Source organism: Megalobrama amblycephala, linkage group LG18, assembly GCF_018812025.1.
Source record: "Megalobrama amblycephala isolate DHTTF-2021 linkage group LG18, ASM1881202v1, whole genome shotgun sequence".
In the NCBI taxonomy this organism is placed as follows: Eukaryota; Metazoa; Chordata; class Actinopteri; order Cypriniformes; family Xenocyprididae; genus Megalobrama; species Megalobrama amblycephala.
This window is the reverse complement of record NC_063061.1, coordinates 4067125-4081328: the sequence shown is the minus strand read 5'-3', so window position 1 is coordinate 4081328 and position 14204 is coordinate 4067125. Positions and strand designations below refer to the sequence as shown.

Genomic DNA, 14204 nt, shown 5'->3' with positions numbered 1-14204 from the left:
GGAGTAATATTTATTATTCTATATTTATTGTCATTACTATGAGTGCTGGATACTGTGTTTTCATCATACATACTTGCAGCCGGAGGGCGCTCTGCCCCTTTTGTCCACAAATTCCTCAGTAAAAGAAGAGGCATATCATGTGACAATCAAGGAACTAACAGAGGCAAGAGATCGCTAAATGGCTATTCAAAACACTTTTGAAGACAATAAATACACGATTGAGATGACGAATGCATGTATTGACTGAATTTGCGTCTGAATAGCGCTCGCTCCGTGGGCGTGGCCGCATTAGCGGATAATGAGCTGAATCACATACTTCTCACATGGCTCTCTTTTCATACAGATTACATAAACACAGAAGGTTTGTTTTCGATTTGACTTATATGTTTTAAAACCTGACATCTTAACGTTTTTTTAGACATAAGTGTAATTTTTTTGTCATTAGTATTCACTAAGTTACAATTCATTTTCTAAGAACTATCAGATTGGACTTCGTTCAGAGGGAGACAAGAGATCATGCATCATGTTAGTTTTCTTTATTTTGCAAAAAGCACAACATTTTGTTTTTACTCTGAGTGTACACAAATGAAAGAAGATATTCCACAGATTAAAATGGTGTATAACTCTTAATTGTATGTGCAACATTGATGGAGTATTTTGAGTCTCTTTCACACTGATAAGAAAAAAACACGGTGGTATCGCCGGCGATACCCTCAGACCTCAGAGTGTTAACAATGATCATTGACCAAAAACAGTGGCATTATCTGGGGCAAGAGAAAAGAAGTCATGTGGCAGGCAAGCAACCATCTGCATCCCTCTCAGCTTGTTGTGAGACAGTGCTGGCTTTATATGCTGGCTTTCTCTTGGTTGCAGCCAATCAGTGGCTCTGAGGTGAATGGGCAGCAAATCAGCCACAGGTGTACCCAATTACCTTCCTCAGCAAGGTAGTTGTGGACATGTAGGAAAAACAAAAAGAGAAACAATCACAAAAGCACACAAAGCAATTAAATAAAATAAAGTCTCCAGACGTAACACTCCCACCGTTAAATTTTACAACCCCTAGATTGTAAAAACAAGCAACTCACAAAACTCTAATAGTAGTGCAACAAGCCTACTGCATCTCAACTCAGTTGTTTTAACCAACCCACTTAAATCTCTGCATCTGCAGTCCTGGAAAGTGCATCCGCCACCACATTCTCTTTACCACGGATGTGCTTGAGGTTAAGGTTATACTCCTGGACAATTAAAGCCCAGCGCATCAAACGTTGATTGGAGTTGGACATGCGGGAGAGAAAGATCAACGGGTTATGGTCAGTATACACATCGATAGGCATGGCACTACTTCCCAAATAAACCTCAAAATGCTGGGGAGCTAGAAGCAAGGCAAGTGCCTCCTTCTCAATCGTGCTATAAGCGTTGTTGGCATTTTGAGAACTTCTTTGAGAAGTAGCAGATGGGGTGATCGATACCACAGGAATCCTCCTGCAGCAGGACTGCTCCAGCACCGGTAGCACTGGCATCTATTTGGAGTTTGAAAGGCAAATCAAAATTAGGTGCAGACAACACTGGGGCATGGCAAAGGAGATCTTTTGCGGCTTTAAAAGCATTATCACACTCGGTGCTCCACTTAAAACTCTTGGTAGTACTGAGGAGGTCAGTAAGAGATGACACAACAGTAGAAAAATTACAACAAAAACCCCGGTAATACCCACTCATACCCAAAAATCTGCGTAGTTCATGCTTGTTACGGGGTGTAGGAAACTTTAGTATGGCAGTAACCTTGGCCTCAACTGGCTTAACGCAACCCTGGCCAACTTGTTTTCCCAGATAGGTTACCACAGCTGTGGTAACCTATCTCACATTTGGCAAGATTCAAGGTTAGAGAGGCAGCAGCCAGGCGGCTGAACACTAACTCCAAAGACTTTACATGATCTTCCCAGGTTTTTGAATAAATTACTACATCATCTAGATAGGCATTGCAATTCGGCACTCCTGACAAGACCACCTGCATAAGACGCTGGAAGGTGGCAGGTGCATTTCGCATTCCAAAAGCTAAGACCTGATATTGTAGAAAGGTGTTCAGGAGTGACAAATGCAGATATCTCAGATGCACGTGGAGTTAGGGGCACTTGCCAATAACCCTTTAACAGGTCTAATTTTGTGACATATCTGGCTGAGCCTACTCTGTCAACACAGTCCTCGAGCCGAGGCAAAGGAAATGAGTCAGGTTTTGTTAAGGAGTTAACCTTACGATAATCAGTACAGAAGCGATAGGAGCCGTCAGATTTAGGCACTAATAAACAGGGCGAACTCCATGGACTCTGACTATGCACCGCTAGTCCATGCTGCAACATGTACTCAACCTCAGATCCCATTATCTCACGCTTCTTAGGGTTTACTCTATAAGGATGTTGCTTGACTGGCTGAGATTCACCTACATCAATGTCATGTTCTAACATGGTCGTTCTGCCAGGCACATCAGAAAAGAGTGAGGGGTAGTCACGAACCAACCTAATAATCTGGTCACTCTGTTCTCTTGTCAGATGTACAAGAAAGCTCGGCAAGTCATTCAATATGACAGAGTTTTGAAGGCGTTTAGCTGCGATTTCTACACCCTTTTCAACTGGTTCATCCTCTGGTATTACACTAGCAGTGACCACAGCAACAGGTGAAACAGAGGAGGAAGCAGGCTTCTCACCACGTTTAATAAACCGCTTCAACATATTTATGTGGCATAGGCGGGTCTTGCGTCTGTAGTTAGGAGTATGAATGACATAATTGGTGTCACTGAGCTTTTCTTTGACTTCATAGGGACCCGAAAATTTAGCTCGAAACACAGAACCTGGATCGGGTAAGAAGACAAGGACACTGTCACCCGGTTGAAAACTACGATTCACACTTCTTTTATCGTAATGGGTCTTCATTTTTAACTGAGCTGCAACCAAATGTTCTCTAGCAAGTTTGCTGGCCTTATGCAATCGTTCACGAATAGTGCTAACATAGTCAATTACTGTCACAGGCAGAGAGTCTTTCGCTAATAATTGTTCACTTAATAGCTTCAAAGGACCACGCACAGTGTGGCCGAAAACAAGATCAGCTGGACTAAACCCAAGACTCTCTTGCTCTGCTTCACGGGCAGCAAACATAAGGTAAGGAAGACCCTCAGCCCAATCTTTCCCATTGGCTATACAGTAGGAGCGCAACATTGATTTAAGGGTTTGATGAAATCTTTCAAGCGCCCCCTGTGACTCAGGGTGGGAGGCGCTTGAAAGTTGATGTTTAACCCCAACTCAACAAGAGCCTGTGTGAATGTCTTGGATGTAAAGTTTGACCCTTGGTCAGTTTGTACAACACGGGGTAGACCAAAGGTAGTGCAGAACTTCACTAATTCCTTAATGACGACTTTGGCTTTAATCGAGCGTAAAGGAATCGCCTCTGGGAAACGTGTTGCGGTACACATTATTGTTAGAATGTATTCGTGTCCTGACTTGGATTTGGGTACTGGTCCCACACAGTCAACAAGCAAGCGCTCAAAAGGCTCTTTCATAACCGGTATTGGCTGCAGAGGTGCGACTGGTATCTTTTTATTGGGCTTTCCCGCCAGTTGACATACAGGACAAGATCTACAAAAGTCAGATACATCAGATTTTAATCCGGGCCAATAAAAGTACCGTGAAACTCGACGAAAGGTTTTTGTGACACCCATGTGTCCTGATAACACATGTTCGTGAGCCAAGTGCAATACCTGCCCTCGGTAATCAGTTGGCAATACAATTTGGGGCGATTCTTGTGAATCCTCATGAGCCTCACGCCTCCACTTACGCATGAGTACCGCATCTTCCCAAAAGTAAGCTACCTTAGCATTAGACACTTGACACAGGGGAACAGCAACTTCTATGCAATGTACCAATGAGGGGTCTGATTTCTGTGCAGCAACCAATTGCTCCTTACCAATCTTTAAAGGAAATGTAACTGCACTCTCACAGTTAGGGCGAAGTTCTGACTCTACTGGTATCTCAGCTTCCACTAACTCATCAGGTACCGCAAAAAATGATTCAGAGAGATCTACCATGTCTCTGAATTTAGACGATTGAGCATGGGTCACAACACATGCAGGAAAAGCTGCAGGAAATTGACGTGCCAAGTCGGGTTTCTCACTCATGGTAGGGTTACGAACCACAATTGGACAGGGAAAAACTTCGCCCCCTGCGAGGTCATTTCCCAAGATAACGCCCACCCCCTCGACAGGTAACTGAGAACGTACACCAAGTGTTACAGTACCTGTAACGAGTTCCGATTTCAAGTACACATTATGAAGAGGAACATTTATACACTGCATTCCAATTCCACGTATAAGCACGTCTGTACCGGAGTAAGTCTCAATAGACCGGGGCAATAACTCCTCTAAAATAAATGACTGAACTGACCCAGTGTCTCTCAAAATGGTGACAGGTTTACACTCAGAATCAATTGAGTGAGACACTGAGCCAGTCAGGAGGAAAGGCTGATAGGAAGGAGCGGTTGTATGATTCTCTTTAGACACGGGGTGTACGAGTGCAACACTTTTAGATTTGGAAGCAGAATTCTTTTGCTTCCATGCTTTACAGTCAGAAATTAAATGACTGGTATCAAAACAATAAAAGCAAGCTTGCTTATCACCGGAGGCATTTTTACAATGGACACTCAAATGGGCCTCACCTTTGCCATTGCGTGAGAAAACACGTGTCGCTTCCCTATCAGATACTTCGCAAACGGCAGGGGATACATTAACACGACGTGCAGGGGGAAACACATTCCGATGAGTCAACACAAACTCGTCAGCCAAAACCGGCGGCGTCGGAAAGGTTTTCGCAACTTTCTGCTCATTTAAATGGACAACAACATTTTCCGGAAATACAACTTTTAAAGTCCTCCAGCAAGATAAACTCTTGAAGCTGATCAAGAGTCATAATCTTGCTGGAGAGACACCACCTCCCGAAAAGGGTTTTCTTCTCCCTCGCAAATTCAACAAATGTCTGTCTGGCTGTTTTCACATGTGATCTAAATTTTTGTCGGTATGCCTCAGGCACCAACTCGAACGCTCGTAGAACGGCAGATTTTACTACATCATAGTCAAGAGACTGTTCTATTGGTAAGGCGGAGCAAACCTCTTGCGCTTTACCAGAAAGACTGCACTGCAACAAAAGAGCCCACACATCTTTTGGCCACCGTAATTTCATAGCCACCCGTTCAAAGGCAACAAAGTACGAATCCACTTCTGCCTCTCTAAACGGGGGTACGAGTTTAAGATACTTGCCAACATCAAAATCAGGCTCAGAAGTTGCATTATCAGTACTTTGAGGTATAATAGCAGCAGGTGAAACGACAGAAGACAAAGCAGCACTTTGAGGTACAACAGCGGTAGGTGAAGTTGCAGGAGATATCATAGAGGGTAATCTTGAACGAGGCATAGGAACTGGTTTTTGATTTAATTCCTGAGCACGCAAATCTAACTGACGCATCCTAATATCCCTATCCTGCTTGTGCCTCTATAGCACGAAGCCTGATCTTTTGACCCTCACACTCCTGCTTTTTTATAAGAAGGTCCAACTCCTTCAACTTGACAGCTAACATAGACTCACCCAGAGACTCAGTCGCCAGACCAGGAAGAACCCCACTTTACACAGCTTCTGCTGCAAGCCCAGGTTGTTCCTCAGCACTGATGGCAGAGTAATCTGGCAAAATTCCATCATCAATCAGCTTTTCTCGCAAGTGATCTTTAATAACTTGTTTGGTAGACTGCCTAGGAACCTCAACATTAAAGAAGTCTGCAATTACCAACAAATCTGCCTTCCTGCAGCGCTCAAAAACTTCTATGGTAGGAGAAAGGGTAAATGAAATCAAATCAAATTCCATAATTCTCAGTACCACAGGAGCTTTCTCCTCTTACCAAAAAGAAAACAGCCAAACAGAACAAAAGAAAATGAGCAGATACTTACAATTAACGCCACGGTAAACTTTCACTTGAAAGGACGAGCCCCCACTTGTTACATGCCAGCCCGTTTTAGTCTAGGGGAAATGGCATGGCAGTAACAAAATTTTGGAGAGAGAGAGCACAGGAACCTCTTGTCTCCCACCCCAGCAACACACATCCAAAACCAATGATTCTTAGATGATATTTATTACATCAAATGTAAAAGATAAGGGGAAAAACATAAGCTTCAGGAGGGGGCAAAGGCCAACATAACAAACAAAACATTTCTAACTCAGGTTTAATCATAACTTACCTATACATAACCAAAAAGAAAATAAATAACAAATGAACTTGCCTATCTTCCTGACTACAAATAACCAGGAGAAAAGCAATTTCAAACAAAAAAGGCACCCACCTCCCTACAAATTTGCTTAAAATAAATCTAAAATTCTAAAGAAATCAAAGCCTATAAATCTTCAACTACATTCACAGCAGCACCAATGGTTAACAATGATCATTGACCAAAAACAGTGGCATTATCTGGGGCAAGAGAACGTGATAAACGTGAGTGATGGCTACGATCAAATCTTAGTTTGTGTTTTTGAGTCAGCGTGACTTGCGTGCAGCAGTAAATCTGGTGAAGAATTGCTTCTGACATTTGGGCCATGATATTTAAATGAGGATTGTTTTCCGCCGCCACATGCATCAACGTACGATCAGTCATTCAGTGTGATTGGCAGCATGCGAATGTTTCATGAATCACACGTGAACCCTGTTGTAAGAGGATTTCTGCACTCTGATCTGCGCTAATTTCTACGTTAGATTGATAAATGAGGCCCAGTATCTGTTAAATAAGGAAGTGCAATTCTTGAGTCACCAGAGAGAACAAATTAATGATGTTTTATTAACAAAGGAGGAGCATGTTCAGTTAATCAACTCAATTAGCGCAGCAGAAGGTATATATTCAGCAGAATTACCTCTGTCCCACCACAGTTTCCAGAATCCCTCCTCCACCCCATCTCCTCACTCCTAACTATTCCTATCCCAAAATGGGAGCACTCAGGGTTCGGGCCAAATTCAGAGCTCGGAGCACATAACCTTTACTCTATCTGATTATATGCAAGTGTGAACTCATGAAAATACGTAAACTCTAACAAAAGCTACTTGTGGCACCAAACAGTCCAGAACACCTGCAAGAACTCAATGCCACAACAAGCTCCTCGCTCTGGCTTTCAAAGCTACAACTGGTCAACAAGAAGAACTTTCGATTTGAGTCAATGTTAAATGACAGACCTGGTATCATCTGAATCCGCTTGTTATCTTGTTTAAATATCTGCATTAGTCTTACATCTTCAAAAAGAGGACAAATAGAAATATCATGTATGACCAGATGGAGAGTGTTATAAAACTACTTTCAATATGGGAAAATATAAATTTGTTGTAACTGTTTGAGTGACTAATATATACACACACACACACACACACATACACACACACGTTTGGGGTTAGAGCTCTGCAATTAATCATTTTATTTTCGATTTAGGCTTTCACTGATTATGAAAACATGATAATCGAGATAAAATTGTGCCGCATTCTGTTTTGTAGTGATGCTCTGGTTTTGTCTTATGTTATAAATCCAGTGCACGTTCCTTTCCCTCTCCTTTACTGCTGTCATAATGTGTTTCAGTTTAAACTATTAGACCGTATTTACTCTTGATGCCCAATTACATTTTGTTGACTGTATCTGATTTGTTGACGACCAGCTTACATCATCTTTAAAAAGCGACTCATATCCGATATCTGCCTTTACACTATACACTTGACGAAACAACCCAAGGTAGACATACTGACCCGGAAAAGCTTAGGCTGAAAAGGAAGTAAAAACGGCATGATTTGCAATGGACACAGACGAAATGATAACTCAAGCTTTTGCTCTTTCCACCATCTTTAAAGGTCAATAAAACATTGGTCTCTTAAAGTTGAGCCGCCATTGTGCCATTGAAAAGAGTCATGTGACATAATATTATAATTCTATAGTTGTTTTCAATTTGTTTGTTTTGAATTCCTAATATTAACAGTTTTGATTTAAAGTGGGAGTGTGGTAGGGGAGGGACACAAAATTATATATAAAAAAGTTTGAAAACTACAATTAATTACTGCACACAGTTTACACAGTCTTCTGTACTGTTACAACTTACCCCGGGAGTGGGTAAGTTTGAGGCAAAACACTGAGTTACAGACATCAAAGCTAAAGTGTTGCAACACTCCCTGGTCTTTCCTAAGACAGAAGATTCCAGTAAAAGTGCACAACATATATCTGTAAGTCTGTATGCTTTTTATTTTTCTTAGTTTTAAAACCAGTTCAGTCCAGCAGAAGAGCTCAAACCCAGAGTCCAGCTGTGTGTCTGTGAAGAGTAACTGCTCTATGGAGAAGCCACCAGAGTTAAAGAGTGGAGACAAACGGCCTGATCTCAGGTATATCATTTATACAAAAGTTATGCTTATAGTATTTGATTTTTGTGAAATTGTTATTAATATACAGCCATTTAATGATCTGGATTTGAACCAAAATTCCTGCAAGTTTCAGTCTATTAATGATTATCATTGCTCCCTTGTGCAAAGCTCTATATATTGTATTGTTCATTTTTCTCGATCGCTTTGACTCAATTCTCGAATTGGACCATTTGTTCTCAAAACAATAATTTCAGATCTCTGAACAGTTAGTTTCTTGGGAAGGGTCGCTCCAGCCATTCGTAAGTTCTTACTTAAATTGAAACGTAAAGTCCACACTAGAGGCTTAGGAACTGCTATCTAGTTTGTAACTAACTCTGTACTTTATTCTGTGCATTATTTGTTCTTAAGGCAGAATGTAGTTAGTAGGTCATAAGCTCTCCGTAAAGTAATGCGCAGTGATCACATGCAAAATGATCCATACCGTTTTTAAAATCTGTCAGACATGCACGTATATTCATAAATATTTATGACATGGAATGATTGTAATGTCTGCTAAATTGGCAAATGGCCTGTTGTTGTAATGAAACAGAAATCAAAGTTTGCAAAGTTTGTATATATACTGTATATCACTACCATTTTGAACCTAAACATCAGCTACAGCAGCACTGTTTAAATGTATTTGTATTTATACAGTACATTTATTTCTGTAGAAAATCTGTTACATGTAAGCTAGACAAAACTGATTTTCTTGAATAGTACAGAAAGCAGTCAGTCAACAAAAAAATTGAAAAAAAAAACATGAAATTTGTCTATAAAAATATTCGTTATGTTAAAAAAAAAATGTTGAAACAACATTTTGACCAGAGCGGCTCACACAATGACAAAGGCACTTTTTATTTTGGTGGCATTTACTGATAAAATAACTAGGTTTTGAAGCATGAATTAAATGTTTTGGGTGAGTTACTGCATTTGCAGACATGCAATAGAGTTGTGATTGTTGTTGACAATTGAACTTGACATCTGAAGAATGTTAAACATGTTTCAAAAAATGTGCCAAAGCAATTGAGAAAAACTGTAACACATTCACACACTGTAAAAGCTGTTGCTCTGTTACTCAGTTAATGACACAATTACATCAATATCAGTGTGTCTGATTCTTTACCCTCTTCATTCTGATTTAAGGTCAAATCTTCAGTCCAGACCAGTTAAAAACAAAACTGTGATTCAACCACAAGACTTTAATGAAAGCATGAATCCTGGTTTCAGGTAAAATGTAGGACTTTTATTGTTTAATTTTAGGTGCTCATCACATCACACATCACTCAAACATATGATTAATCACTGAAACATTTGAAACCTAATGATGATCTTTGAAACCCTAATGCAGGAAACAAAAAATCAGTTTTTGTGATTTATGGCTGTTTACTTTAACTTGTGTAATAATGTGATATTTTAATCTTACAGCCATGACTCTAAACCTGCTGAAGTCCTCAACACATTGAGATCAAATCTGAGGAAGAAGTTTGAGTGTTTGTATGAGGGAATATCAAAGCAGGGAAACCCAACACTCCTGAATGAGATCTACACAGAGCTCTACATCACAGAGAGTGAAAGTGGAGAGATCAGTAATGAGCATGAGGTGAGACAGATTGAGACACAGTCCAGGAGAGCAGAAACAGAGGACACACCGATCAAATGCAGTGATATCTTTAGACCTTTACCTGGACAAGACAAACCCATCAGAACTGTGCTGACAAAGGGAGTCGCTGGCATTGGAAAAACAGTCTCTGTGCAGAAGTTCATCCTGGACTGGGCTGAAGGGAAAGAGAATCAGGACGTCCAGCTCATATTTCCACTTCCTTTCAGAGAGCTCAACTTGATGAAAGACAAAACACTCAGTCTTTCAGATCTTCTTCATGTCTTTTTCCCTGAAACAAAAGAAATGGAAATATCCAGTGACAAATATAAAGTGTTGTTCATCTTTGATGGTCTGGATGAGTGTCGTCTGTCTCTGGATTTTCAGAGCGATGTGAGGTTGTGTGATGTGACTGAATCAGCCTCAGTGGACGAGCTGCTGATGAACCTCATTGTGGGGAATCTGCTTCCCTCTGCTCTCATCTGGATCACCTCCAGACCAGCAGCAGCTGATCTCGTCCCCTCTGAGTGTGTCCATCGAGTGACAGAGGTACGAGGATTCAGTGACCCACAGAAGGAGGAATACTTCAGGAAGAGAATCAGTGATCAGAGTCTGGCTGACAGGATCATCTCACACCTGAAGTCATCAAGGAGCCTCTTTATTATGTGTCACATCCCAGTGTTCTGCTGGATCTCAGCTGCTGTTCTAGAGAAGATGTTGAGGAAATCATGGAAAAGAAAGCTCCCCAAGACTCTCACTCAAATGTACACACACTTCCTGATCATTCAGACCAACATCAAACATGAGAAGGACTATGAGAAGAACGTGAAAGATGAAGACATGATCCTCAAACTGGGGAAAGTGGCTTATCAGCAGCTTGTGAAAGGAAACCTGATCTTCTATGAGGAAGACCTGAGAGAGTGTGGCATTGATGTGACAGAAGCATCAGTGTACTCAGGATTGTGCTCTCAGATCTTCAGAGAGGAGTTGGGCTTGTATCAGGGGAAAGTCTTCTGCTTTGTTCATCTGAGCATTCAGGAACATCTAGCAGCTCTATATGTGCATCTCTCCTTCATAAACAAGAACATCAATGTGTTTGACCAGATTACCAAACCAACTAATGGAGACAAAGTTTCACTATCTGATCTCCATCAGAGAGCTGTGGATGAGGCTTTAGACAGTAAAAATGGGCATCTGGACCTTTTCCTTCGTTTCCTTCTGGGTCTGTCAGTGGAGTCTAATCAGAGTCTCTTACAAGAACTAATGACACAGACAGGAAACAGATCTCACAACAATGAGAAAACAGTTGACTATATTAAAGAGAAGATCAGTGAGAATCCCTCTCCAGATAAATACATCAATCTGTTTCACTGTCTGAATGAACTGGGTGATCTTTCACTAGTGAACGAAGCTCAACCTCATACTTATGGAGGATTACGTGATGTGAAACTCTCCTCATCTCAGTGGTCAGCTGTAGTTTTTGTGTTGTTGACCTCAGAGAAGACAATGAAGGTGTTTGACCTGAACAGATTAATTGGAGGCAGAAATGATCAGTAAGTAACACTGAGTTCAATCATTACAGTCTAAAACATTATGAACAAAGAGAAACAAAGAGATCAGAGGTGTTTAAATCACGGGGCACAGACTGATTTCTGGGATATTGTACATAATTTGCGGGTGCTTCTCAAATGGAGGCTGTGTCCTAGTAAGGCTGCATATCTCGACTGACACGTCATAAAGCGCTTCTGAAGACCGTCTCAATTTGAAGGATCCTTTGAAGGCAGACTTCGTTTCATGTCCTTAATTCAGCTCATTTTGAAGGATGCATCAAGCGTATCCTTCATGTCCTTCAATCTCCCACAATCCTTTGCACACATTCCAATTCAGGAAAAAGAGCTGATGAAAAACGAGTCGGCACTGAGCTTATGAGTTCATTATGAAATGTAAGACAAAAATAATGTTTTCTGAGATTAACTCATACATGTGATCTTTTGTTTTGGTGTAAATTAATCACTGAACACTAAACTGACAATAATGTAATCCACTGGGAGACACAGACGGCTGTCATTCACTGTACTGCATTAATAAACAAGCCAGTTAATATAAAGATTTTTAATACAAAGTATGTTTCCAAAATTACGTTTAATAGTATTTTGGTGCCGTGTTCATGAGGGCAGAACATGTGTGACGTAGCCATGCACACTTACTAGAGCGTCTCATTCTAGTGTTTAATGCTGAGGAGGACTCGAGTCTACAAGCCTCAGAAGAACTGGACTAGGAAAGACACAACCTCACTATGATGCAGCCTTCTGTTTGAGAAGCTCCCAATATCAATATGTGGGAGAATCCTGGAATTGGAGGATGATTGACACAGTGATAACTATAGCAACGGACGGGACAAAAAAATCTGATGTCAAAATAGATCTGTGCACTAAGTGTTGTAGTGTAAATGAAGACTAATGAAGACCTGCAACATTGACAAGAAAAAGAAAAAACAAATCTGTGTTGCTGAATGTGTTTAGTAGTGTAACGGAGCGGGACTCAGGCAGAGATCCATTTGCAACCTTTTATTTACAGTGAGCATAGTAGTACAGGCTGGGTCGATCAGGGGCAAACAGGAACAGCAAGGGACAGGCAGAATCGTAGTCAGGGTACAGGCAGTAGATCGAGGCAGGCGGATATCATTCACAGAACAGTATACAAGGCAAGGGTCAGGACAGGCAGCAACGGGTCAATAAACAGGAACAGGCAAGATCAGACACAGGCAGACAGGATACACGGAAACGCTCAGAATTGTCACTAGGAATCAAGACTTCGCAGTGAGGTGGTGTGTGTATGAGTCCTTTATAGTCCAGGTAATGCGTATCAGCTGGGTGTGGTGATTAGTGTGGAGTGTGCATGGCTGTATGTGGCAACAGGTGATTGGTGGAGTGAGTGCATGTGATTGACAGGGGGGATGATGGGAAATGTAGTCCGGGAACTGACAGGATTGTAACAGGAACAGATGGTGATCGTGACAAGTAGCTTCTACAGTTAGATACTAAAAAACGTTTTCACATGTCCTTTATAAAGCAGTGTTTAATTAAAAAAATATACAAGGATATTTAGCAAGGAATGTAATGCATTATTTACTTATATTATTATTAGCATTACTAATTGTTTTTTACTCAAATAGTGACGCAGTAAACACAGCAGATGAAGTTCTTCAGAAGATGCTGCCTGTGGTTACAGCAACCAGATCAGCTGTGTAAGTAACACTGAGAACAATCATCACTGTTAAAACATTATCACATTTCTAGCTTAAACATTATAAATTAATGATTTAATAAAAAAAAAAATGTAATAATAAAAAAAAAAAAATCACAGTTAATGTGTTTGATATCTGAAGCTAAAGCTGGTTTCATTCATCTTCACTCTCATCTCATCACATCAGTGGTGAGGCTAGATAAGGTCAGGTGACACTGACACACTCAGACTGACGGCTGCTCCACCCAATCAAATAACAGCAAATAATAATAATGAGAAAAATCACACATAAAAGACAATAAGTATTGCTCAAATACATGAATTTAGCGGATGTCACTTAAGCATGAAAAACAAAAGATTTTCTCAAATTCTGAATGTAATATATATACTCTAGAGCGATCCCTTTATAATCACTAAAAAGCTGTCACTCATCTTAGTTCATCATGATGATTCAATCTCATGAAGTTCAGTTATAATCCATGAAGCTGTCCACACTGCTCAATAAATCTCTTATTTACATAATGTCTACACTTATGGCGGGCCGGAAGGTCCAAAAATAAGACTAATGATTTGTCGTGGGAAGTCACTGTACTATTGCACACGGGCTGGAGCGGGCTTTGGAATGGACACAAGGGCTGGAGCGGGCTTACGGACTGGAGCGGAGTCACGGGCTGGAGCGGGCTCTGTAGTGGACACACGGGCTGGAATGGGCTCACGGGCTGGAGCGGGTGCTGGAGGTAGTCGAAGCAGCCCATTCCCACGCAGATGCAGGTAATTGGAGAAATTCCAAAAGTTTAACCCCCTTACCAGCTCCATCTCCCACTGCGGCAGAGGTTTCTCCAGACAGTTATTAATTGTGTCTTTGAGGACCGTATCAGAGAGACCATACCCCTCCGCCCGTGACCAGAACTTCTG

At 41.1% G+C, this 14204-nt stretch overlaps 1 protein-coding gene across 12 annotated transcripts in view; it reads left to right on the top strand.

Annotated features, from left to right (window-relative positions):
• Nucleotides 1-14204, top strand: part of LOC125252132 (protein NLRC3-like) — a 236639-nt gene that overhangs the window by 219618 nt on the left and 2817 nt on the right. For 5 of the 12 annotated variants that reach the window (XM_048165179.1, XM_048165181.1, XM_048165178.1 and 2 more), the window contains 2 exons: nucleotides 9872-11596; nucleotides 13219-13290. In XM_048165179.1, the coding sequence (XP_048021136.1) occupies nucleotides 9872-11596; nucleotides 13219-13290 (1797 nt within the window). Of the gene's footprint in view, nucleotides 1-8302; nucleotides 8429-9589; nucleotides 9674-9871; nucleotides 11597-13218; nucleotides 13291-14204 lie in introns of all 12 variants that reach the window. The other 7 variants (XM_048165182.1, XM_048165190.1, XM_048165188.1 and 4 more) reach the window with 2 other exon arrangements.